Source organism: Salvelinus alpinus, chromosome 4 (genome assembly GCF_045679555.1).
Source record: "Salvelinus alpinus chromosome 4, SLU_Salpinus.1, whole genome shotgun sequence".
NCBI lineage: Eukaryota > Metazoa > Chordata > Actinopteri > Salmoniformes > Salmonidae > Salvelinus > Salvelinus alpinus.
Genome location: NC_092089.1, coordinates 85,027,722 through 85,055,470, shown reverse-complemented (window position 1 = coordinate 85,055,470; position 27,749 = coordinate 85,027,722). Strand labels below are relative to the sequence as shown.

At 43.3% G+C, this 27,749-nt stretch overlaps 2 protein-coding genes across 4 annotated transcripts in view; one reads left to right on the top strand and one right to left on the bottom strand.

The window, feature by feature from the left end:
• The window catches only part of psd2 (pleckstrin and Sec7 domain containing 2), a 37,973-nt gene extending 18,248 nt beyond the window's left edge, over window positions 1-19,725 (top strand). The window contains exons 4-15 of one of the 3 annotated variants that reach the window (XM_071399374.1): window positions 5,573-5,770; window positions 6,083-6,163; window positions 6,614-6,786; window positions 11,469-11,529; window positions 13,208-13,298; window positions 13,483-13,526; window positions 13,614-13,807; window positions 14,053-14,123; window positions 14,296-14,453; window positions 15,000-15,144; window positions 15,295-15,438; window positions 15,811-19,725. In XM_071399374.1, the coding sequence (XP_071255475.1) occupies window positions 5,573-5,770; window positions 6,083-6,163; window positions 6,614-6,786; window positions 11,469-11,529; window positions 13,208-13,298; window positions 13,483-13,526; window positions 13,614-13,807; window positions 14,053-14,123; window positions 14,296-14,453; window positions 15,000-15,144; window positions 15,295-15,438; window positions 15,811-16,029 (1,579 nt within the window). In that variant the 3' untranslated portion in view covers window positions 16,030-19,725. Of the gene's footprint in view, window positions 1-5,572; window positions 5,771-6,082; window positions 6,164-6,613; window positions 6,787-8,400; window positions 9,957-11,468; window positions 11,530-13,207; window positions 13,299-13,482; window positions 13,527-13,613; window positions 13,808-14,052; window positions 14,124-14,295; window positions 14,454-14,999; window positions 15,145-15,294; window positions 15,439-15,810 lie in introns of those variants that run through there. The other 2 variants (XM_071399373.1, XM_071399375.1) reach the window with 2 other exon arrangements.
• Window positions 19,726-21,714: 1,989 nt separating this feature from the next.
• Window positions 21,715-27,447, bottom strand: LOC139574630 (transcriptional activator protein Pur-alpha-like). Its single transcript, XM_071399379.1, has one exon. The coding sequence runs from the start codon at window positions 27,364-27,366 to the stop codon at window positions 26,524-26,526; it is 843 nt and encodes a 280-aa protein (XP_071255480.1). The 5' UTR covers window positions 27,367-27,447; the 3' UTR covers window positions 21,715-26,523.
• Window positions 27,448-27,749: the final 302 nt, after the last annotated feature.

The window sequence follows — 27,749 nt, the reverse complement described above, 5'->3', positions numbered from 1 at the left end:
CTCTATGTTCTAAGAGCTTTCAATGGCTGTCTATATGGTCTAGTCTAGATAATGGCTGTCTATATGGTCTAGTCTAGATAATGGCTGTCGATATGGTCTAGTCTAGATAATGGTCCGAGGTTCCTACCCTCTATCCCCCTCTCTTCTTCTCTCATCTTCTCCCTTTCTTTTTGTCTCCATGATTCCTCAAGATCAGAAGGGTTTAAAAACAGAGGGAGCATGTATTGATGAGTCAGATGGTGATTAATATCTGCCACTGTGTGTGTGTGTGTGTGTGTGTGTGTGTGTGTGTGTGTGTGTGTGTGTGTGTGTGTGTGTGTGTGTGTGTGTGTGTGTGTGTGTGTGTGTGTGTGTGTGTGTGTGTGTGTGTGTGTGTGTGTCTGGGCCAGTTATCTATACCTATCACAATGCCACCAGTCCACGTCTTCTTCTGCTTTTGGAGGGTGAGTCAGAGATGGTTGGCATCGCAAAACACAACAATAGGGCCAAATAGAAGGAAAACACCATAGCTGTACAATAGAACTGGACCTGCCTTTGAATATGACACATCCTTTGAATCTGACTAATAATAGATAGATAGATAGATATACTAAATAGATTTTTCTCACACAACAGCACATAACAAGGTGAAAACTTGTTTTTAGAAATGTTTGCTAATGTATTTAAATTGAAATACAGAAATATATAATTTACATAAGTATTCACACCTCTGAGTCAATACATGTTAGAATCACCTTTGGCAGTGATTACAGCTATAAGTCTTTCTGGGTAAGTCTCCAAGGGCTTCACTAGAATCCTTGTCAGTGAATTGCATCACCATGGTAATGACAACATCCTGTTCCTTTGTACACCTGGATTGTAAAATATTTGCACATTATTATTTTTACAATTCTTCAAGCTCTGTCAAGTTGGTTGTTGATTATTGCTAGACGGACATTGTCTTGCCATAGATGTTCAAGCCAATTTAGTCAAAACTGTAACTAGGCCACTCAGGAACATTCACTGCCATCTTGGTAAGCAACTCCAGTATATATTTGGCCTTGTGTTTTAGGTTATTGTCCTGCTGAAAGGTGAATTAGTCTCCCAGTGTCTGTTGGAAAGCAGACTGAACCAGGTTTCCTCTAGGATTTTACCTGTGCTTAGATCTATCCTGTTTCTTTTTATTCAAAAAAAACTCTAGTCCTTGACGATGACAAGCGTACCCATAACATGATGCAGCCACCACCATGCTTGAAAATATGAAGAGTGGTACTCTTTGCCCCAAACATAACGCTTTGTATTCAGGACATAAAGTTAATTTCTTTGCCACATTTTTAGCAGTTTTACTTTAGTGCCTTATTGCAAACAAGATGCATGTTTTGGAATATTTGTATTCTGTACAGGCTTCCTTATTTTCACTCTGTCAATTAGGTTAGTATTGTGGAGTAACTACAATGTTGTTGATCCATCCTCAGTTTTCTTCTATCACAGCCATTAAACTCTGTAACTGCCTCATGGTGAAATCCCTGAGCGGTTTCCTTCCTTTCCGACAACTGAGTTAGGAAGGACGCCTGTGTCTTTGTAGTGACTGGGTGTATTGATACACCATCCAAAGTGTAATTAATAACTTTTTTTTACCCATCTACCAATAGGTACCCTTCGTTGAGAGGCACTGGAAAACCTCCCTGGTCTTTGTGGTTGAATCTGTGTTTGAAATTCACTGCTCGACTAAGGGACTTTACAGATAATTGCATGTGTGGGGTGCAGAGATGAGGCAGTCCCTCAAAAATCATGTTAAACACTATTATTGCACCCAGAGTGAGTCTATGCAACTTATTATGTGACTTGTTAATAAGCACAGTTTTACTCCTGAACGTATCTAGGCTTGCCACAACAAAGGGGTTGACTCAAGAGATTTCAGCTTTTAATTTTATATTAATATGTAATCATTTCTAAAAACATAACTACACGTTCACATTATGGGGTATTGCGTGTAGGCAGTGACACACATGTAATCCATTTTAAATTCAGGCTGTAACACAACAAAATGTAGCCTTAGGTCAAAAGAAAACAGGCTTTTCTTTTTATCACAACATAACCTATGGGAAAAGACCAGTGAGGGAGTAGCCTAATGGGCTATGTACAGACCTGCATGATCATCAAAGGGAGTGTATACTAACAAGATGTAGGAACATAATTCAGTAGATTCTGTCGCTCCGCCTCTCACATCCTTTTGAGGGAGACCTCCAAGAACCTTATTGAAAAAAAATCTCACATCCATTCCCATTATGGGGAAAGGCAGTAGGCTACACACACTGTAGTTAGATCATTCTGTGCTCTTAAGCCTGGTCATAATCATGCGGGGCTTCGAGTGCGGTTTGTTTAGGAAAAGACTGACGAAATCTGATTGCTTAAGCCTCTTTGGGTAAATACCGCAAACGATCGAATGCCGGATTTTACAGACCACTGCTGGATGATGTCGCGCGTTCCTTGACACTGATTCCAATCCTCGAATGCGGGAGAGAAAATGTGGAAAGAGGAATTTGACGTTCATTTCGACTTTCTTCTCGATCTCCTGTGAGTCTTTTCCTCTGGTTCCCCTCACAGTAAAATTATTCTGAAGTTTTTTTCAGTATGAATGAGATTGTGCGAGAGTGTGTGCTGTATTTTCAATTAGTATATTGAGCCGTTCCGGTTTGACACAGCGGTTATAAATCAACTAAACATTGATTTGCGACTATTCAGTATGAATACACTATGGAAAATTATGCTACTTTAAGTATAGTTGAGATAATTTTGACAATAGCTCATTTTTCTGTATGGTTTGAACTTTGGCCAGTTTAAACGGTTTTGTAATGCTGATCAATACATTTGAACTATCTCTGTTGATCTTGCCACATGTTGCTCACTCTCATTGGATACTGACAACAAAGTTGTTCAACATGCCCCTAGGAACTAACAAGTTACTTGGTTAACTTTTATTATATATTTTTTACCGTGACTATAATTCCTATGCCTTTGTCAGTTATTGTCACTGCTGTATACTGTCGTGCAGCATCAGTGAATATTGTTATTTTAGAAGTGTTTGTGTTTTGAATAACAGAATGAGACTGAGGGGGCAGTAGGTTATGCATGATCCAGAGTCCTTGGTGTTAGTCCCTCAAGACATCCTTGCAGAGGATGCCAGTGAAGCCTCAGGAGATGACCTATCACAGTTATGAAACACACACACACACACGTACGCACGCACACACACACACACACACACACACACACACACACACACACACACACACACACACACACACACACACACACACACACACACACACACACACACACACACACACACACACACCTACTCATAAATAACACACACACACCTACTCATAAATAACACACACACCCATTTACTCACATACTAGGTGTTTTGGACTTTAGTCACATTAACTCATACTGGATGCGTAATTCCAAAATTGCAATATTTTGGCAATAGAGTGTGACCCCCACTTACACACCTATCCACACACACACATACACACACACACACACCCCTCATGCCCTTTACCCAACACTCCCTTGCTGGCCCAGGGGTGGATGGCACCCAACACAACTGGGAGAGAGAGATTACCATGTGAGTCACAGGCATGCAGCCTCATGCTCTAACTATACCCAGCGCCAGGGCTTGGGAACACACACACAGGCACATACAGTTTCACTATTAAACATTGGCTGACTATTCAGGACTTAAGGGAAAATCTACTCAACATCTACTCAAATGCATTTGCAGAGTTACAATGAGTGGCTGTGAGTCAGGCGTGCATCCTAAATGGCACCCTATTCCCTACATAGAGCACTAGTTTCTGGCCCTGTTCAAAAGTAGTGCATTATATATGGAATAGGGTGCCATTTGGGACTGTGTGTGTGTGTGTGTGTGTGTGTGTGTGTGTGTGTGTGTGTGTGTGTGTGTGTGTGTGTGTGTGTGTGTGTGTGTGTGTGTGTGTGTGTGTGTGTGTGTGTGTGTGTGTGTGTGTGTGTTGGGGGGGGGCTTAGCAAACTGGGGACCCCTGGATTGCTGTGACCCACGGCCTGTCATGTTGTTCATTATTCAGGACGTACCATGTCTTTCGTGAAAATACATGTGGTAAGACTTAGGCATGGTGTAATGTAGGGAGAAGGCTAGGGACTGCATCTGTTAGATATAGAGGAAGACAATGTGTTACTAGAGGCAGGTTTGGGCATAGTTCTATCCTTGTGGCACTCTGGCTTTTGCTGACGGCACGCTGTCTGAAGTGAGGGTTGTGGTTAATTGTGATGTAAAGACACCAAACTGAGAGGGGCTGTAATTGTGCCTGCATATATGGCAGGTAGCCTAGCGGTTAAGCGCGTTGGACAAGTAACCAAAAGGTCGCTGGTTCGAATCTCCAAGCCGACTAGTTGGACAAATCTGTCAATGTGCCCATGAGCAAGGCACTTCACCCTAATTGCTAATGTAAGTTTCTCTTGATAAGAGAGTCTGATAAATTATTTAAAAAATAATGATGAATAGAATGTAAGGAGGGCAGTTATTATGTTAATGGTTCCTTGTTTGTCTCAGGATAGATAAATAATAGTAGATCTTCCTTGTACAGAGGGAGGTAAATAATAGTAGATCTTCCTTGTACAGAGGGAGGTAAATAATAGTAGATCTTCCTTGTACAGAGGGAGGTAAATAATAGTAGATCTTCCTTGTACAGAGGGAGGTAAATAATAGTAGATCTTCCTTGTACAGAGGGAGGTAAATAATAGTAGATCTTCCTTGTACAGAGGGAGGTATGAGTACCTATTCTAGTTTGGGGTTCCATCCTTGTGAGAGGCTTGTGTTCTCGGCACGCTGTTGGCTGCAGTGAGGATTGTGGGTAATTGTGATGTAGGAGACATCAACTTGAGAGGGGTGGTAATTGCGCCCGTCGTCTCTCCTGTCAGGACACCGGGTTCCGTTCCGTCGTGACCACGGCAACCAACACATTACCGTGCCACAGCGTATTGCATTTAGGAAGTAATGCAATTGCTCTAATCAGATTCTGCAGAAAAATGTTAATCACCTATAGAGAGAAAGTTGACTATGTCAAAGAGACACATAAAATGATAGGGACACATGGTCTGGTCTGAGGCCTGTGACGTTTGTATTTCGTACTATTTCAGTAGTGATTGTTCAGGAGGTTTTATGTGTTTTGGTTAGAGTGATAGAGCTATGTAGGAATGGCTATGTTTCAGATAAGCTATCTTTATGTGTCTTCAGAGGATTTAGTATGATTGAATCAGGGTTATATGAGAGAAAGCAATCTTATGTTGATAGAATATCACACATTCTTATTTATTATCGTATCTATCTGTTTATGCTTGTCTAGTGAAAAGGTTCTTGAAATTGGAGTTTATAGCTCCCAAATATCCTCCCATTCTAGGTTTTCATCATCATGACTGCCAGTCAGTGATCATGCTAGGGTTATGTAGAAGACTCATATGAAGGTTGCTCACACTAGGGCACTGTTCTGTGGGGCAGGTAGGTGCCATACTATACGCTCAATAAGGCTGTCGTGTGTGTCCTCTTCAGTGATGCCAACCTCCTCACGGACGTGCTGTCGGACTCAGAGTCGGAGCTGGGCGGTCTGGAGCAGCTGGAGAGAGGCAGCACGGAAACCCTGGCCAACGGTTGCCGTGCCGACTGCGATGCCGCCAAACGCCTGGCCAAGCGTCTGTTCTACCTGGAGGGCTTCAGACGCTGCGACGTGGCACGCCACCTGGGCAAGAAGTGCGTTTCAGGCACAAACACAAGACCAACCACACACACACACACACACACACACACACACACACACACACACACACACACACACACACACACACACACACACACACAAGACCAAACACACACACACACTGTCATTCAGTTCCACATTGATACACATGCATATGTCTCACAGTGTTTATATTGTATTAATATGTATTTTGTATCATCTTAAATATCACATCTCTTTCTCTCTCTCTCGCTCCCTATCCCCCCCTTCTCTTTCCCCCTCTTTCTCCCCTCCCCCATTTTCATTTCCCTCTGTCCATCCTGCAGTAACGACTTCAGCCAGCTGGTGGCGTCAGAGTACCTCAGCTTCTTTGACTTCTCTGGCCTGTCGTTGGACAAGGCCCTGAGGTAAGACCAGTCAGCACTATTCTCACAGCACTGCTTACAACATATTAGCCAAACACTGATTTCTCTGAGTATTGAGCTGTAGTGTGTCTCTATTTTGCAATACAGTCAACTGTTACCTCCTGGTATACAGTATGCCATGATTTGGGACTGTCTTGAATGCATGTATTAAACACAGCATGCAGATATTTAAAGTAAATGAACATGTTTGTATATGGAGTGGTGAACCACAGTTACACTGAGTTTGCACTGAATGAATGTGCAATGTACTGTACTAATCTACTGTAGCCTTAGTCTTAAGATGCCATTGACGATTTCCGAACCAAAGTGAGGAAGCTTGTAAAAGAAGGTTGTAGCCTGTAACCTATATCACTGTGCAGACAGATACACTCTGTATTCTAGCCTGAAAACAATACTGCCTGCTCACTCGTTGGTCTTTGACCTAATTCTCAGGAACTTCCTGAAAGCCTTTCCTCTGATGGGTGAGACCCAGGAGAGAGAGAGGATCCTGGTCCACTTCTCTAAGAGGTTCTGTGTCTGCAACCCCACAGCCCTCGCCCCCGAAGGCAAGAGCAGATCTAAACGGGATGATGATGATGATGATGATGATGAAGAAGAAGATGACGGTGATGATTATAATTAGGGTGGTGGGTAGGGTGGGGATAGGGCTGTGGCGGTCATGACATTTTGTCAGCCGGTTATTGTCTTGCAAATTACTGCCGATCTCAGGGTAATTGACCGTTAATTAACATAAACACGTTGAGCATCTCCAGCTGGCCTCCACTCATACAAGCCGCTGATGCACCATCACAATAAATCCATCATTTATTTTAGGCAGGCCTAAAGAAGCATTATGATATGAAGATGTGTTTCAGTAGAACAGAATATGAGTTGGCCTACTGTATGTTATCTGGCTATGCTCCATGCTATAGGCTGTAGGCTTGTTCATTTAGCTGGCTAGATACTGTATGTTATCTGGCTATGCTCCATGCTATAGGCTGTAGGCTTGTTCATTTAGCTGGCTAGATACTGTATGTTATCTGGCTATGCTCCATGCTATAGGCTGTAGGTTTGTTCATTTAGCTGGCTAGATACTGTATGTTATCTGGCTATGCTCCATGCTGTAGGCTGTAGGCTTGTTCATTTAGCTGGCTAGATACTGTATGTTATCTGGCTATGCTCCATGCTATAGGCTGTAGGTTTGTTCATTTAGCTGGCTAGATACTGTATGTTATCTGGCTATGCTCCATGCTGTAGGCTTGTTCATTTAGCAGACAAGATTATTTTATAGTAAGAAGAATATAATTGAACTTAACTGAACAAAATAGAAAGGATATTTTTCACATTCCGGAGCGAGTGCGCAAATGAAGTGGCTATGTGGAGCGTAAAAGTGATCATTTGAAACAGGTCCTATACGCTAGATTGAGGTATTTGGCAACTTTAGTTGTGAATGATACAAACCTTAGAAATCCAAACATATGGGCTGCATGATGCAACTACAGGCTGTCGATGATTTGAGAAAGTCTCAAAAAAAGCCTACGCTCTGTTCCTTGCCTCAGGCTGCACACGTTCTCTCTTCAAGTGATCATATTTCACTCATCAAATCAAATGTTATTGGTCGCATACACATATTTAGCAGGTGTTATCCCGGGTGAAGTGAAATGCTTGTGTTTCTAGCTCCAACAGTGCAGTTATGCGTATTTTTTTTTTAAATCAATACAGGCAAATCCCAAAAATAAAAAGAAAGGAATTAAGAAATATTAGAACAAGCAATGTCAGAGTCAGGAATATAAATGTATACAGTGCATTCGGAAGTATTCAGACCCCTTGGCAATTTCATCCATTTTAGAATAAGGCTGTAATGTAACAAAATGTGGACAGTGTCAAGGGGTCTGAATACTTTCCGAATGCACTGTATTAGAGCTTATGAATACGCATAGACCTATATATGAGCCCAAGCCTGGAAAAAACGCTGAATTAAAATAATGATTGTGCCTTAATACAATACATAGCCTACCACATTTTGGAGTATAGGCTAGACCAATTATGTATCAAAGACATCTTAAATCTATGTTTTTTTTTAAATGTTTTTCTATCATGCGTAGTATGTGGTAGGTAGGCTATTAAGCTATGTATTGTATAACGGCACAATCATTATTTTAATTCAGCGTTTTTTCCAGGCTTGGGCTCATATATAGGTCTATGCGTATTCATAAGCTCTAATACAGTGCATTCGGAAAGTATTCAGACCCCTTGACATTGTCCACATTTTGTTATATTACAGCCTTATTCTAAAATTGATTCAATTATATTTTTTCCTCATAAATCTACACACAATACCCCATAATGACGAAGCAAAAACTGGTTTTTAGTCATTTTTGCAAATGTAAAAAGAAAAATGAAATATCTCATTTACATAAGTATTCAGACCCTTTACTCAGTGCTTTGTTGAAGCACCTTTGGCAAGCTTGGCACACCTGTATTTGGGGAGTTTCTTCCATTCTTCTCTGCAGATCCTCTCAAGTTGGATGGGGAGCATCGCTGCACAGCTATTTTCAGGTCTGATTGGGTTGAAGTCCGGGCTCTGGCTGGGCCATTCAGAGACTTGTCCCGAAGCCCCTACTGTGTTGTCTTGGCTGTGTGCTTTGGGTTGTTGTGAATCTTCGCCAAGTCTGAGGTCCTGAGGGCTCTGGAGCAGGTTTTCATCAAGGATCTCTCTGTACTTTGCTCCGTTCATCTTTCCCTCGATCCTGACAAGTCTCCCAGTCCCTGCCACTGAAAAACATCCCCACAGCATGATGCTGCCACCAACATGCTTCACTGTAGGGATGGTGCCAGGTTTCCTCCAGGTGTGACGCCTGGCATTCAGGCCAAAGAGCTCCATTTTAGTGTCATCAGACCAGAGAATCTTGTTTCTCATGGTCAGAGTCCTTTAGGTGCCTTTTACTGAGGAGTGGCTTCTGTCTGGCCACTCTACCATAAAGACCTGATTGGTGGAGTGCTGCAGAGATGGTAGTCCTTCTGGAAGGTTCTCCCATCTCAACAGAGAAACTCTGGAGCTATGACATTGTGACCATCGAGTTCTTGGTCACCTCCCTGACCAAGGCCCTTCTCCCCCGATTGCTTAGTTTGCCCAGGCGGCCACTGTGTTCTTGGGGGCCTTCAATGCTGCAGACATTTTTTGGTACCCTTCCCCAGATCTGTGCCTTGACACAATCCTGTCTCGGACAATTCCTTTGACCTCATGGCTTGATTTTTGCTCTGACATACACTGTCAACTATAGGACCTCATGTAGACAGGTTTGTGCCTTTCCAAATCATCTCCAATCAATTGAATTTACCACAGGTGGACTCCAATCAAGTTGTAAAAACATCTCAAGGATGATTAATGGGAACAGGATGCAGCTGACCTCAAATTTGAGTGTCATATCAAAGGGTCTGAAAACTTATGTAAATAAGGTATTTTGTTTTTTGTTTTTTTATAAATTTACAAAAATTCAAAAAATTGTAACAACCTGTTTTTGCTTTGATATTGTATGTAGATTGATGAGATTATATTTTTTACATCCATTTTAGAATAAGGCTGTAACGTAACAAAATTTGGAAAAGGGGAAGGGCTCTGAATACTTTCTGAATGCACGGTATGCGTATGGGTGTTTTTAACTAATCCTCATCTTACAAAGTGCTGCCCATTTCATTGTGTTTGGCTTTGAAACAACATCCACAACGACCATGTTTTCCACTCAGTTTCAACCTGTTGTTGAACTTCCTTCTTCAAATTGATCAACACAGTGAGGTGAGTTTTTTAAAAGCATGATGATAAGTGTTTGATGTGATTTTTATTTGCGTTTGCATTGATGTCAGAGTGGTTGGAAGGACAATAGAGTGCTGAGTACCAGGCCATTAGCGACGTGAAGGTTGTTAGCGAGTTGGGTACTACCAACGCATGTCCAGAGTGCATAAAAGGAGTTTACCGTGACCCAACGGTCACGTGGATTATTATTATTTACATTTTTGTACCCCTTTTTTGTGATATCCAATTAGTAGTTACAGTCTCGTCCCATCGCTGCAACTCCCCTATGGACTCGGGAGAGGCGAAGGTCGAGGGACATGTATCCTCCGAAACACGACCCTGCCAAGCAGCACTGCTTCTTGACACACTGCTCGCTTAACCCGGAAGCCAGCCGCACCAATGTGTCGAAAGAAACACCGTACAGCTGGCGACAGAAGTCAGCGTGCATGTGCCCGGTGTAACGGTATAACTTTAAACCGTCCCCTCGCCCCGACACGGGCGCGAACCAGGGACCCTCTGCACACATCAACAACTGACACCCACGAAGCGTCGTTACCCATCGCTCCACAAAAGCCGCGGCCCTTGCAGAGCAAGGTGCAACACTACTTCTAGGTTTCAGAGCAAGTGACGTAACTGATTGAAACGCTAGTAGCGCGTACCCGCTAACTAGCTAGCCATTTCACATCCGTTACACTCACCCCCCTTTCAACCTCCTCCTTTTCCGCAGCAACCAGTGATCCGGGTCACGGCACCAATGTAACAGTATAACTTTAAACCGTCCCCTCGCCCCGACACGGGCGCGAACCAGGGACCCTCTGCACACATCAACAACTGACACCCACGAAGCGTCGTTACCCATCGCTCCACAAAAGCCGCAGCCCTTGCAGAGCAAGGTGCAACACTACTTCTAGGTTTCAGAGCAAGTGACGTAACTGATTGAAACGCTAGTAGCGCGTACCCGCTAACTAGCTAGCCATTTCACATCCGTTACACCGGCACGCCACAAGGAGTCGCTAGAGTGCGATGGGACAAGGACATCCCGGCCTGCCAAACCCTCCCCTAACCCGGACAGCGCTGGGCCAATTGTGCGCCGCCTCATTGGTCTCCCGGTCGCAGCCGGCCTGGGATCGAACCCTTGTCTGTAGTGATGCCTCTAGCACTGCGATGCAGTGCCTTAGACTGCTGCGCCACTCGGGAGGCAGTCACGTGGAATCTGACTGTGGTCATGACTCCTGACTGCCGGTGTGGTGGTATTACTGACACCACAACAACCCTAGGTGGGGAACACTGATGATGATGAGGAGGAGGATGACAGCTTTGTTGGCTTGAATAAAATACATTACATTACTTATCAACATTTTGCATAGCATATTTTGAAGTATTCTGCCGAGTATTGTTGAGACTTTGCCAAGTATTGTTGAGATTATTTTTTAGCCTACTGTTAAAATATGCCATTTGAGTCATCCATGACATTTAGATAACATTTAAAAACATGTTCTCTTCTTCTTCCAACAGACGGAGCCCATACGTTAACCTGCGCCCTAATGCTGCTCAACACTGATCTACATGGACACGTATGTACAGCTCTGTTATCAAACCTACAATCTGTGAAGATAGATGGAAATCAATGTACAGGCAGGAGCCCCCAGAAATACTCATAAATCCTATTTGACATACAGCAGATCCCTGAAGAGTAGAGTCAAAACCCTGTCTAACATGACTCACGCACCAACACAATTGACGTAGAGAAACCTACTGTAGCGTCGGCTCATTGTATTTATGTATTTTGCTCGGCTGTCTTTAAAAATAAAGCCCCCCTTAAGGCAGGCAACACCTGTTTAGAAGTGATGTGCTACAGCAACAATAGCTTCCCTCTCTGTCTGTCTGTATCTCTCTCTCTTTGTCTCTCTTCTATCTCTCTATCTCACTATCTCTCTGTTACCCTCCAGCTCTATCTCTCAATCTCCATCTCTGTTCTCCTCTGACCCACTTTCTGCCCTCTTTTTGTCCCGTCTTTCTGTCTCCTACTACTAAATACCACAGCACTATATACTAACTCTTATCCTGTGTTACTTTAACACAAGCTCTCACAATTTAACTCTCTGTTCTTATATGTCTACTAACAGATCCTGTCATGCATCTAACACAGTCTCTCAACCTCCTTCGTTTCTTCTCCTCTCCTCTCATTCCCTTTATTCTCCTGCGTTCTGTGTGACCTCTGTGTAACCTCTGGCTGTCCTGCTCCTTAGGTGGTAAGTGGCTTTTAGCACTAACCTCTTCTGTGTCTCTCCATGTACAGTATATCTGTGGTCATAATGTAACCAATCAACCGCATAATGCATGAAGAGAATAGCTAATGCTCTACCTGCACACCACTGACACCTAGTGGTCAATCAGGGGAATTATTCATAGTACTGCATAACATATTCACATCGATTTGCATTTACAGTAGTGTTTCTCCTAGCCTTGTTAAGATCCACCTGAAAAGTTTGTCAATATTTACATTTACCGGTAGGTAGTAAGGCTGTGAATCCCAAATCACCCCCTCGCCCCTTCCGACCCACTTGGAGGGCCATCGGTTGTCATGTGTTGCTGACGAAACCCCTAGGGTGACTTCCAGAGAGTGGCGAGGGGATCAATAAACCCATCAACTGTTGTTTTACAAGTTATAAACCTCAGTAACAGTTAAACATTTAATTTGTGTTATAGGCTATTTCATAAGTTACGTGTGTCATTTCTTGAAATCAGATATAAACAAATGCATGTGGTTTACACATGGACCTGCCTCTCCATTATTTTGTATTAAATTGTGCTTAGTCCAAACATATCATTATTTTGTATTAAATTGTGCTTAGTCCAAACATATCATTATTTTGGATTAAATTGTGCTTAGTCCAAACATATCATTATTTTGTATTAAATTGTGCTTAGTCCAAACATATCATTATTTTGTATTAAATTGTGCTTAGTCCAAACATATCATTATTTTGGATTAAATTGTGCAAACTCCAAACATATTGTGGTGCTTGTCGGGATAGCACTTCGCTCTGAAGCCCACTTCGGCTGGCTTGGCCGAAGTGGTTATTGGAATTAGCCCCTACACCCTCAATAATTTTCACTCCCTAAGCGTTGGGATATTTATGCATAAGGCGGAGGTGAGCAAGAATGCACAAATGGAGGGCTGAGTGTTGTGGGAAAAGGAAGGGAGTGATTTAGGATTCCGCCTAATTCTGTTTCATTCTGTGTCTTGTCCAGAACATTGGGAAGAAGATGTCTTGCCAGCAGTTCATCAGTAATCTGGATGGCCTAAACGATGGCAAGGACTTCCCTAAAGACCTATTAAAGGTACAGTAATCAATGCTAGGACAATATTGATGACAACACTTCAACTAGGCTCCTTACTATTGCTTTGTCTTACTAATGTAATATTTGGTCACATTCCAATGTTGGCATTACTCAGAAGTTGATCCAGTTCAATGAGATGTGACTTTTTTCTCTCACCATTTTGATTTCTTTACTTCCTGTTTAGGTGCTGTATAATTCAATAAAGAACGAGAAACTTGAATGGGCAATGTGAGTATCCCTTCTCAGGTGTGTGTGTGCGTGTGTGCGTGCGTGCGTGCGTGTCCTATGTTATTTCTGATGTCTGGTGTATTGCAGTGAGGAAGAGGAGTTCAGGAAGAGTCTATCGGAGCTGGTGGAGGAGCAGTATGAGGGAGGGGGGAAGAGGGGGGTTGCCAGGGTAACGGATGGCAATAACCCTTTCATCGCCATCCCCATCCTACCCAACGCTGTCACCTATAAACATGGTGTCCTGTCCCGCAAGAGCCACGCAGACATGGACGGCAAACGCAGTGAGTACAAACTCTCACACACACACACACATAGATTGGCTTAGGCTAGGTTGGAAGGGAATTTCTTAACGCATGAGTCGTCAGTTATTGGGATTTAAACAAGTTTAGAAATAACAGTTGTCTCACTCCCTCTCTCTCTCTCCCTCTCTCCCTCCCTCTCTCTCTCCCTCTCTCTCTCTCACTCTCTCTCTCTCTCTCTCTCACTCTCTCTCCCTCTCTATCCCTCTCTCTCTCTCTCTCTCTAGCCCCACGAGGACGACGAGGCTGGAAGAAGTTCTATGCGGTTCTAAAGGGGATGATCCTTTATCTACAGAAGGTACCAGATACCTCTCTGTTACCATAGAAACAGACTTCTACCACTGCAGTAGAATGCAGCAGTGGTAGCTCAGCTGCGTGTGTGTCACTCTCTCTCTCCCACACACACACACAAACACAGTAGTAGGAGCTCTCTGACGACGTTATATGTGTGTGTCTCCCCCTGTTGACAGGATGAGTACAAGGCTGATGCAGAGCTGTGTGAGGGGGACCTGAAGAACGCTGTGCGTATCCACCATGCGTTAGCCACCCGCGCTACAGACTACAGCAAGAGACCCAACGTCCTCAAACTAAAGACCTCTGACTGGAGAGTGTTCCTACTGCAGGCACCGTAGGTCCTCTGCTTCTCTGGCCTGTAGGGTAGACCTGTTCTCTCTCTCTGACTGGAGAGTGTTCCTACTGCAGGCACCGTAGGTCCTCTGCTTCTCTGGCCTGTAGGGTAGACCTGTTCTCTCTCTCTGACTGGAGAGTGTTCCTACTGCAGGCACCGTAGGTCCTCTGCTACTCTGGCCTGTAGGGGAGGCCTGTTCATGGGAACCAGCTATATGTCCCCTAATGCACATTCGGTTATTTTGTCACACAATGATAACTGACTTTCATGATGTACAGAAATGTGGTGTTATTATTAGCCAAATATTATTAGCCTTTAGATATTTTGTTGCAACTTGTGGCATACTCTCTCTCATAATAATGTATGCTATTTAGCAGACGCTTTGTCCATGCATATATTTTACGTACGGATGGTCTCAGGAATCGAGCACGTTATCCTGGCACTGTAAGCGCCATGCTCTACCATCTGAACACATACAGACACATACAAATGTATATTTTTTTCTTTCTCTCTGTCTGTCTGTCTGTGTCCTGTCTTTCTTTGTAGGAGTGAAGAGGAGATGATGTCGTGGATATTCCGTATTAACCTGGTAGCAGCTCTGTTCTCCGCCCCGGCCTTCCCTGCTGCCATTGGCTCCATGAAGACGTTCTGTAGACCTCTACTGCCCTCCTCCTCTACCCGGCTAAACCAGGTACACTCACGCAAACACACACACATTCTCTCACACACATTCGCTACACACACAGCCACAAATATAGCATGGTGCACCCTAAATTGATTGTGTTATGTGATTGGTTGTTACTGGTGCCTGCTGTTTGATGGGTTGCTGTGATTGGTGCAGGAGGATCAGCTGCAGTCCCACGAGGGGAAGCTGAAGCAGATGAGTGTGGAGGTGGAGGAGCACAGGAAGAGCCCGCCCTCGCCTTCTCCCAAGAGCAGAGAGTGGGAGGAGTATCGAATCAAAGAGCACTACCTCATATATGAGGTGAGAAGGAGAGAGGCTACAGGTCTTTTGGCCTACATTCCTTTGCATAATATGTGTAGTTTATCTTAAGGGAGAAAGGTTGCATCTCTCTTTCTTTCTTTCTATGTATCTCTCTTTCTCTCTCGCTCTGTGTAACTGTTTCTATGTGCATGGGTCTGGGTAAATCTGAAGTAGATGTCCTGTTGTTGTGTTATAGTTGTGACAGAATCACGAGATCAATGTCCTATATCCCCTTTCTCTGTGTTTTTCCCCATCATTTGTCATGAATCCTCTTTCTCTCTGTAGAGTGAGCATTGTGTAATAGCTGTGTGTTAAATGAGCCATATGTGTGATATATGCATATTTATACTCACATCACTCTCTCCATTGCAGAAGAGTCGGTACGAGACGTATATCAACCTGCTCCAGGCCAAGATGAGGGCAGAGACAGACGACCTGGAGAAGATAGAGGCTAGCGTGATGAGCGGGATCGGGGAGGGCCGAGGGGGGCGCGAGGGCTACCTCCGGAAGACCCAGTCCTCTCCTTCCATCAGCCAGCACGATGTCAATGGCAGGGCCTCTGGACGCACTGGCCCGGGCCAGCAGAGTTGAGAGGAGAACCCCCTAAAAAAATATCATGCACCCCCCGTAACTCTGTCCTCTGAACCAGAGGGCTCACTCCCTCCAAACGCCTGAGAACTGGACCCCCAAATCCTCCCTCCTTCCTATTTCATTGCACAGTAAAGCGGTAATAATTGTTCCAGCTATACAGTATTAATGGTGTTATTTAACCAACAGCTAATTGTCGCTGGCAGTGCTTATAAGAACACTTATAACGGAGAACATGAAGATGTGGAAAAAAGGACGAAAGAGGAGAGAGGACTTACCGGCATAAAGGAAGTGACATCGTAAGGAAGTGTGGACTGTAGTTTTTCGGTTTGAGGAGGTGGATGGTGGATGGTGGATTTCAGGGTGGAGGGGTACAGTAGCATAGTAGTAGGGCGACAAGTAGCCTAGCGGTGAAGAGATTTGGGCCAGTAACCATCGCTGTTTTGAATCCCGAGCTGACTAGGTGAAAAATCTGTCAATGTGCCCTAGAGCAAGGCACTTAACCCACAATTGCTCCTGTAAGTCGCTCTGCATAAGAGCATCTGCTAAATGTCTAAAATGTCAAATGTACACTACCGTTCAAAAGTTTGGGGTCACTTACAAATGTCCTTGTTTTTGAAAGAGAAGCTAATTTTTTGTCCATTAAAATAACATAAAATTGATCAGAAATACAGTGTAGACATTTTTAATATTGTAAATGACTATTGTAGCTGAAAATAGCTAAAAAAAAAAAAAAAGGAATATCTACATAGGCGTGTTCCAATGGCATGTTGTGTTAGCTAATCACAGTTTAACATTTTAAAAGGCATTAGAAAACCCTTTTGCAATTATGTTAGCACAGCTGAAAACTGTTGTTCTGATTAAAGAAGCAATAAAACTGGCCTTCTTTAGACTAGTTGAGTATCTGGAGCTTCAGCATTTGTGGGTTCGATTACAGGTTCAAAATGTCCAGAAACAAAGACCTTTCTTCGGAAACTCGTCAGTCTATTCTTGTTCTGAGAAATGAAGGATATTCCATGCGAGAAATTGCCAAGAAACTGAAGGTCTCGTACAACGCTGTGTACTATTCCCTTCACAGAACAGCACAAACTGGCTCTAACCAGAGTAGAAAGAGGAGTGGGAGGCCCCGGTGCACAACTCTCAACATCAACAGTTAAGAGTTGCAAAGAAAAAGACATATCTCAGACTGGCCAATAAAAATAAAAGATTAAGATGGGCAAAATAACACAGACACTGGACAGAGGAAGATTGGAAAAAAGTGTTATGGACAGACGAATCTAAGTTTGAGGTGTTTGGATCACAAAGAAGAACATTCGTGAGATGCAGAAAAAATGAAAAGATGCTGGAGGAGTGCTTGACGCCATCTGTCAAGCATGGTGGAGGTAATGTGATGGTCTGGGGGTGCTTTGGTGGTGGTAAAGTGGGAGATTTGTTCAGGGGAAAAGCGATCTTGATGAAGGAAGGCTTTCACTTCATTTTGCAACACCATGCCATACCCTGTGGACGGCACTTAATTGGAGCCAATTTCCTCCTACAACAGGACAATGACCCAAAGAACAGCTCCAAACTATGCAAGAACTATTTAGGGAAGAAGCAGTCAGCTGGTATTCTGTCTATAATAGAGTGGCCGGCCAGCACAGTCATTGGATCTCAACCCTATTGAGCTGTTGTAGGAGCAGCTTGACCGTATGGTACGTAAGAAGCGCCCATCAAGCCAATCCAACTTGTGGGAGGTGCTTCAGGAAGTATGGGGTGAAATGTCAGATTACCTCAACAAATTGACAACTAGAATGCCAAAGCTCTGCAAGGCTGTAATTGCTGCAAATAGAGGATTATTTGATGAAAGCAATGTTTGAAGGACACAATTATTTAATTTAAAAATCATTATTTATAACCTTGTCAACGTCTTGTCTATATTTCCTATTCATTTTGCAACTCATTTCATGTATGTTTTCATGGAAAACAATGACATTTCTAAGTGACCCCAAACGTTTGAAGTAACTCACACCTTATAGTGAGCCTTCAACAGGTTACTATGGACCATAGAGCATGGAGACTCTCCTCAGTGTATCTGAACAGGCCTATGTAACACACCTACTGTATGGAAGCCTTATGATGATGAACAACACTTACTCAGACTCTCAGAACTGTTATGATGATCAACTCCTTGCTGTGTAGACTATTATTGATAAGTATGTATTTCTTCTTCCACTTGAACCTGAGCTTCATATATGATATCAGACTGAATGAAAGCACTGTGGCATGTTTTATAACCCTTGTTCTATGTTACTGTCTGGATACCTGTACTGCTGTTACTCTGAGTGGATACCTGTACTGCTGTTACTCTGAGTGGATACTTGTACTGCTGTTACTCTGAGTGGATACCTGTACTGCTGTTACTCTGAGTGGAAGCTGGGATGGAGGACATTGACTGAGTATGAGCAGTAATGTTGGTTTGTTGAAGATTTTGATAAAGTGCTTTGAGAGTGTGTGTGTGTGTGTGTGTGTGTGTGTGTGTGTGTGTGTGTGTGTGTGTGTGTGTGTGTGTGTGTGTGTGTGTGTGTGTGTGTGTGTGTGTGTGTGTGTGTGTGTGTGTGTGTGTGTGAGCGCCTGCGTACATGCGTGTGTATGTGGTTGAGGGATGGCCAGTGGACATTGGGTTAAGGTTGAAAGGAAGCACGTCTAACGTTAAAGGATCTGTGTTCTGTGTTAGAATGCTTTAATGCAGAAGAAGACATCTCCCTGAGTTGGAGCTGGCTCATCTTCCTGTCATGTCATCATCAGAGTGCAGATACTACAATCAAAGACTGAAAGACAAAGCAGCAGAACAGGAAGTAGAGGAAGTGGCTGAGCAGAACATAGCGGTACACGTGGTGTAGAATCATATTCATGTGGGAGACCAGAGAGAGGACACTAACCCAGCTCTGTCTCTCCAGGAAGGAACCATGGAAAGATGGAGGGAGGGAAGAGGGCTGTGGTTCTGCTGGACTACATTGTTCTAAATTGAACATTGAAACTCATCCCCCTCTCTTTCTCCCTCCCCCTTTCCTGACTGGACTTCGGATGGGATAGTGTCCCTAATTCATATCTCTTTCTCGACACTAAAGCGGTACGGAATCTTTGCACGGTCAGAACAGACACAGAGGCTTTATAGATGCTGTGTTTTGATGAGACTGGATCAGAGATCCTTAGTTCTGTTGACTGAAGTGGAATTTGGAATCAGAACTGCCATTTTATACATTGTCTTTCTTACTCTGAGGACCGACCTTGTCACTTTGGCTGTTGTGCTAACTAACCATTGTTTCCCCAATGTTTTAGGGTAGAGCAGTGCTGTTGTAATATAGAATTGTGAGAAGGTTTTTTACTTTGCTGGTCCTGTCTTAAATAAATATTTTTTTTTGTTTTTTATTTAAACAAAGGAAGCTTGGAGACTGGAAATGTTACTGTATATTGTTATTTTGTTTGACAGTGTAAAGTGGAGGGAGTTTTTACTGGTTATTTTAGTCAGTGCTTCCTAGTCACCTTTCATATACAATAGAAATTGGTGTCAATGTTTTTATTATCAATTCTACATCTCTTTATCTAGAGATATTGCCTTATGTAACGCAGATGAGAAAATAACGATGTGGAAAATGTTTAGCATAGCTAGTTCACAATTTAGCAGAAATAAACATCACGTCCACATCTTGGACACAATGAGCACTTGTCAAGGTACCGCTTGCACCTGTAGCCATTAAATACTATGAAAGGCTGGTCATGGCTCCACATCAACACCATCATCCCAGACACCCTGGACCCACTCCAATTCACATACTGCCCCAACAGAGCCACACATTACGCAATCTCTATTGCACTCCCACCTGGACAAGAGGAACACTTATGTGAGAATGCTGTTCATTGACTACAGCTCAGCATACAACACCATAGTGCCCTCCAAGCTCCTCACTAAGCTCAGGTACCTGGAACTGAACACCTCACTCTGCAAGTGGATCCTGGATTTCCTGACAGGCTGCCCCAGGTGGTGAGGGTAGGCAACAACACACTGATCCTCAACACAGGGGCCCCTCAGGATGTGCATGCTTAGTCCCCTTCTGTACTCCCTGTTCACCTGCACATGACTCCAACACCATCATTAAGTTTGAGGACGACATTACGGTGGTAGGCCTGATCACCAACGAGGATGAGACAGCCTATGGGGAGAAGGTCAGTGACCTGGCAGTGTGGTGCCAGGACAACCTCAACATCAGCAAGACAAAGGAGCTGATCGTGCAGTACAGGAAACAGAGGGCCGAGCACGCCCCCATCCACATTGATGGGGATGTAGTGGAGCGGGTCGAGAAATTTGAGTTCCTCAGTGTCCACAAGGAACATGATCCACACACACCAACACAGTCGTGAAGAAGGCACGACAACGCCTCTTCCCCCTCAGGAGGCTGAAAAGATTTGGCATGGGCCCTCAGATCCTCAAGAAGTTCTACAACTGCACCATTGAGAGCATCTTGACTGGCTGCATCACCGCTTGGTATGGCAACTGCTTGGCATCCGACTGCAAGGCGCTATAGAGGGTAGTGCATACGGTCTAGTACATCACCGGGGACGAGTTCCCTGCCATCAAGGACTTCTATACCAAGCAGTGTCAGAGGAAGGCCATAAAAAAGTCCAGCCACGCAAGTCATAGACTGTTCTCTCTGCTACCGCTCGGCAAGCGGTACCGATGCACCAAGTCTGGAACCAACAAGACCCTGCACAGCTTCTACCCACAAGCCATAAGGCTGCTAAATAGTTAACCAAATAGCTACCTAGACAATCTGCATTGACTCCCTTTTGCACCAACTTTCAATTCGTCAAATACACTGCTGCTACTGCTTATTATCTATCTTGTTGCCTAGACATTTTACCTCTACCTATATGTACATATCTACCTCAATTACCTCGGACCCCAACACATCGACTCGGTACTGGTACTCTATGTATATAGTCAAGTTATCATTACTCATTGTGTATTTATTCCTTGTGTTATTATTTTTCTATTTTTGTTGGGAATGGCTCGTAAGTAAGCATTTTACTGTTAGTCTACACCTGTTGTTTACGAAGCATGTGATTTGATTGTCTCTCAAATACATCGTAACAGTTGTTGTTTAGCTAGCTAGTGATTTTTTGTTGTTGTTGCCATATTAGCATTGACATTAAATCAGTCAAAACAAGACATGGTATTAAGAACAAGATAAAACTAGCAGAAAAGAGCCACCTACGATTCCCTACATGGCAACCTCTTGTCATTGTTGCTAGCTATCTGACCGTTCAAAGTCATAACAAAGCACGGATTCCGGCCCCATCGATGCGTGCACATTATTTTCGTGATGTCAGCCAACCCGTCTGTTCTTGTCAATACGACGTGAACAGTATCCATGCTTCAGCACCTTTGACAGCGCCAACTTTCCGCATCAACAACACGTCCTCAAAACGGCACAAATAGGCCTACTTCAGCGCAATGGACAGCACCAATGTCGCAAATCGCCATCACCTTGAAAAGTGCTTGACGACTCTTCTAGCGAACTTCAGGTTTCACCAGCAGGTAGGCCTATTGGTGCCACTACCAGTACTTCTAAATGTAAGTTATTTGGACCATTATGAATTTAAAAAAAATCTGTGGAACTTTTAGTCAGACACTCTGTAAAGACACAAGAGCATGAGGAATGCCTGTTTATTGCAATTGGTCATTTTCAGACGACAAAGGCTTTTCCAACATTAAAACAACAACGTACAAAACAGCACACGTTTTGCCATCAACTAAAATTTAATAAGGTAGTGAAAGTACATAAACAAAGTAATGAAGTACAGTAAGATACAAGTTATGATGATGTCAAATGTAGGATGAGCAGATTTTTCAAAGCCAAATTAAGCACCATCGTCATGTAGTCAGGAAAGGCCATAAATCAGTAAGAACTACTCTAGAATGTATGGGGGGAAAGTTAAACATGGTACATCACAGTTTTCAGACCTTTATACCAACTAAAAAATATCAATATTGGTGTAACACTACTTTATCATGCAATTTACTTTAGTAAACCTTCTGAAACACAGACAAAATATACTTCAATAAGTAGAAGAACTTGATACATCTCTGTCCAGCAATGTCACAAAGCCTGGAAAGTAATTTATACTCTCTGAATGTGAGATCCCTATCAAAAATAATATGCCGATTTTTTTAATTTTCTTAATATATCTAAAGTGCAAGTATTTATCCATTTTATTCAATGCTTTCTGTAAGTATAAAATAGAAAAGAAAAAAACAGCAATATGCTTTTCCTGTTTATATGTTATATTTTTCTGAAACAAGGATCATCATATACACACACACACACCACAGATAAAATATTTTGAAAGGTGCAACATATCATATAGGGTTGATAAAGGGTAGTTAGACCATACGGTGACATGGGATATGTTCATTGTGCATTGACCCTCTTCCTCCCCATTGACTTTTATAGATCCTTTTCCAAATGTCTCGTCCCTGTACATAACAGTAGCCTATACAGTCTGCATACATGAAGGACTCTGCATTGGTATGTGCAAAACAGAATGTGTGCTGAGCTAGTAATGGTCAAGGTGACTGTTGGCTTCACAAACAAGATTGTGATTGGCCTTGCCCATTATAGACGTTGTCTGTGAGTGATTGGTCTGAACTTGAAGGACCAGAGAAACGTCATAGCGACAATAGAACACTGAAACTAAATTTAATGGATCTTTAAACAGCTTCGTAGAATGAATGGAAGTTGAAATTGTAGTGGGAGAGATTCCAGAAGACCACACCTCTAAAGGGACTGGTAGAGGTTGTTACCATGGTCATGCAGCTGTTGTTTAGATCAAAACACACATTCCCACCATTAAGAACTAGTACAAATAAGAAGAACAAAGCACATCTAATAGTTAATCAATTCTAAGACATCTCTCTCTGATGCAAACAGCACAAGCACCATCACCACCACCAATGTTACACTGAACTGAACTAGCCATGCTGCTGCACAGTTACAATCAACCCACTGCAGGTTTTGATTATGGAACAAAAACACCTGGCGTCCATTTTGTGCCCCATTGATTAACTGCAATGTGAGCAACATGGCGAAATCATCAGCTCTAAACCGTGGCAGTTGGTTCTGACCCAACACTGTGTTGATCCTTTAAAATAGGCAGTGTTCTAGAATCTATTACACAGAACCATGCCACTCCGGAACCAGAACGGACCCAGTAGCACCTTGTGAACTGACAAAAAAATAATCACTTTTGTTTAATTTTTATTTATTTTTTATGTGCGTTTTACAGAGCGAGGCATACAAACGTAAAACATGAGCTGAATGAGTTAGAATTATGGCCCCATTAAATCAGATCCGCTTTAGCCGACATCCACATAGCTGATATTTTGATGTGTCGGAGGTGATTTTAAATGATTTTCAATTTGAACGTCATTATTTCTATATAGCCTACACTTTCTCGTTCTAAACTTCTAACGCGAGTGGGACGGGTGTGGCTTCATGACAATGATCTCAAGAGCAGCTGCTCACCGATTTGACAGCTACAACACAGTTCCACTTCGGACACCGCCAAAACATCAGCTATGCGGGTGTTGGCTATCGCCAGTTAACACTTGATCTGATTGACTATAGCCTTCGTCTCTCTAGGGCTGGCCAGTAAGAGAGTTGTGAAAATGGTGTATTGAATTTCCAGGCTTAATGTCTCGCATTTAAAGCCTAAATTCAATCAAGCATTTACTGTGTAGGAATAGTATTTGGTCTTTCACAGCGGTAGTGGAGGTTTGACTGAATTCTGGCTTCAAAATGTTCTTTATATGTGTAGAGCACAACTGAGTCAAATCCGCAGTTTACCTGCTATGTAAAAGATCTCTCTGAAATTCTGGGGCAGTGTTAGGCAGTGTCATGGGTTTCTCTCCAAAAGAGGAGAGAAACCCATGAAGCTTTAATGCTAGCCTAGTAAAGGGCCATTTAATAGGGGTCCTATATGGGGCCCCACATAGGGACCCATGCATCTCGAGGCCTCTTTCTTACAGTTGTAACTCTGACCGAATCCAAATGGCTGGTGGAATTATAGCAGACCTACCTACTGCTGCTCAGTCTGTCCTCAACATCACGCCAGCCGGCCTGATGGCAGTACAGTACAGTGCAGTAGGTTTAGATCACCTAAACTAATCCAAGCCACCCTGTGATGCTCTAAATCCAGCTACTGATGGTTAACCTAGCTGACTGATTGTTAATCAACGCTTAAAGAAATCCTCTATGGCATTGTTTACTGGTGGACTGAGAGCAAGGAATGCTGGGTAACTGTCAAAATGATTCTGTCTTCACCCCAGGAAGAATGGTTGGTCTCTTCATCGTCAGGGAAACCCCCTCTGTCACCACATCAATTTGTTGACATCGTGTCATTTTCATTGAACTTTTCTCCTTCTGACTTGGGATAATTTATCCCAGTAAAACTAAAAAGTTTCATGATACTACTCAATTAAATTATAAGACACTCAGAAGGGGCAGGACTGTGCTTCTAACACTGACCTGAAGATGAGGAGATCGCTTATCCCCCCCACAAATCAGAAAGCTTATGTCACTGTAGCAATTCTGTGGAAAGAGAAACAGCAGAAACGTGCCTACACTCACTGAAAAACAGTGGGTTACTGTATATGAAAGTGATGGGAAATCTCACACTAGTTTGAAACCTTTTCACTTAAATGCAGAGAAAGACTTCACATTTCTGTAACAATGCAGAATTCAGCCTCATGCTTTTCAAATATCAATCACATATATATTTGCCTTTTTTTGTCTATACAACATACAATGCCACGATTGGCATGTACAATATTGCACACTATAAAGTAATGTCCTCACTGTCTGTCATCACCCTGTGTAGGGGGAGACTGCTGCTCTGACAACATATGGAGAGTAACGTTGAGAAATCAAATAATGCAGTGACAAATTAGACCAGCAAGCCCGGTCTAGTTTGGATTATATTGGAGCTGTAGCACCATAGAAAGATACTGCCTTGGCCTTTTGGCCTACATCCAGAAAAACCTCACAAGGGGCTCTTAGGGCATCCATCCATCATCCGTCTCCATCTCATCCCCACTGACTGACTACTGTATACGTCCAGTTACATTTTACATGGTGCAAGAGGTGGACAGACACAACCCCACATCTCTGATGACTATCCATGCTCACATTAGAAGTCCTGCTGCTGTTGCTGTTCTAGGGGCCATTCTCTGCTCTCCTGCCTGTGGAGGGAGACAGGCTACAGAAAAGGGCCTCTCTGGTTTGGCTTGTTAGTGATGACCAATAGCCATACAGCAAACAGTACAGAACTCACAAATGAAAACATACAGTGGTCGAGAGAGATATCATTAACATCGACCACAATGTGAAGCACGTAAACGAGTGGAGTGTATAAGGCACCAGGTTGTTCTGACGTCAGAGAGGATGCGCCCTCGCGGCTCAGCATGCATGTAGCCGCGCGCTGATGCGTCTTTTTACGCGTCTCGCGCTGCCATCACCGGTTGAGCATCTGGTTTTTGTGCCCCATCCCACCCTCCCCCCGAAAAAGAAAACTCGCCCACAGAAAACGTGGGCATTTTAGGATTTAAATACAGCTGATTCACAAAATCATAATTAGTATATCTAAGTTAGCACATTTTTTATCTAACCATTGTTCCAAATTTGAATGGACATGGTGCAAAAGGGTTGATATTCAATAGTAAAGATGCTTTTATCCCGTTTAGGCCTATATCGACTCTGCTCTCCTCATAAAATACTCCATAATGTAGGCCTATGACATGATAGAAACGCTTTTCATAACTACATTTTCGATGAAATTAAACACTATAACTTTCCCAAATGCCTTTTAAAAAGAGATTTAGGCCTACGCATATTGGCAGAAGTGTCTATTTTTTCAGTCTGTGCGTTGCGTTCTGCAGTACACGTTAGTAGATAGCGCTTTACTTTTTATTTCCTGCGTACCTTATATTAATAAACTACAACTGATTTCAGATATTGGTTTGGTAAAGTAATTTATCATATATATATATATATTTGTGCTGATGTCAAATGTTGGTTTACATGGAGATCTTCGTAATTTCCAATTTACGTTTTTTTCGTTTTGCACTTTGGAAACCTTTTCGAAATAGCTTGGACGTGTGCAAAATCAGGTTGTTTGTTAGAGCAATAAACACTCTGTTCATTGTCATTTAAATCAAGTAGGAAACAGTTCATATTTTACAGTTCAAACAAGTTATTGATAGCAGCGGCTTACTGTTAAAATGGTTGGTAAGTGGGTGACATCCAGCAATGAACGACGAGACAGTAGGCTACTGCCAGTCTGACTGTGAAGGTTGTGTGTGGGGTGGTTCCCTTGGAATTTTCTCTTTATATTTTACAGTAAAAGTCTGATTATAAAGTCTGTTGTTTGTTGTTATTTATTTCTGCTCAAGCCGGTAATCCGTCAATCATCGTCCCCGTCGTCACCATGTTGGCCCTCCGGTAGGAGTTCGGAGGCCCGTTTCTCTCTACTCCGCTCCTGGATCTTTCTCATCTCCTCCGCATATTTACAGAACGTGTTGCCGAATTTGGACCACACTTTGCACGGAACAGTGATGGAGTTCCGGTAGGTAGGCTTCACCTCGCTGACCCGCATGAACACTCCGTACTTGTTAGAACCCACGTCGAAGAAAAAGCGTTTGTTGTCAACAGTCAAGGAAGTGCCTTCGGGTAGTTCTGCCGGTTCCTCGTCCACACCGTAATCATCGATGAGTTTGGCCAAAGCGTCACGGAACTCGATAAGTCCCTGCGCTGGAAGCGCGATGGTTTGGCCTTGTGCACTTCCCAATCCGGGCCCCCGATTAACGGTCTGACGGATCCTTAGGAACCGCCCCCTCTGGTTCTCTTTCAGATCCATGTAATATTTGCGATTCTCTCGCACTAGAAATTCGCTCTTGAGGGCACGCCGGGGCTCATCCTGCACTATATCCGGGTTGCTCGGGCCCAGCTGGGCGTAATGTTCGATGAAGTCCCCGAGATAGTCACGGAACTCCACTGCCACTGACATAGAGAGAGTGAGGCGGCTCTTATTTCCCCCAGCTCCGACCTCGGCTATCTTTAGGAAGCGGCCTTTTGCATTCTGCTTCACGTCTAGGTAGAAGCGCTTATTCTGGATGTCGACTCGCTTTGACGCGAGCTCCTCGGTGTCGTGTTGCAGTCTTGCCGCGGCGCCCATCGCGCCCGGAGGCAGGGAGCCGGGGCCTGTGGCCAGCCCTCCGTGGTCACTGCCACTGTCTCTGTCCGCCATGATGCTGCCTCCTGCTTACCTTCCACCGTCTCCCTCAGCCTGCTGCAACCTCGACTGCCTGTCAACCAAACCGACGATATCGCGAGAGCGCTACGCTTTAGAAAGGAAACGAAAGCAGCCTACTGTAGTTCATATTATGTGCTGTTCTGAGAGGGGCTATTCAAGAGATACACGTTTGCGTCTAGTGTCTGTGTAGCAGCTGCACATAATTCAGTAACGTTGCAACTAAATTGAAGCTCTTCACAATGTGTTATGATGCATTGTTATAATGTCCCTCATTTGTATTTCCTATTAGTAATATGAAATCATAATTTTGCACAAAATTGCCTATACTATACTTCCACTGGTCATCATCTGTCATGAGAGAAACGGGTGTTTTGTCT

What these genes read in the sequence shown, in the direction of transcription:
- LOC139574630 (XM_071399379.1), bottom strand. Translation starts at nt 27,366, where the DNA reads ATGGCGGACAGAGACAGTGGCAGTGACCACGGAGGGCTGGCCACAGGC.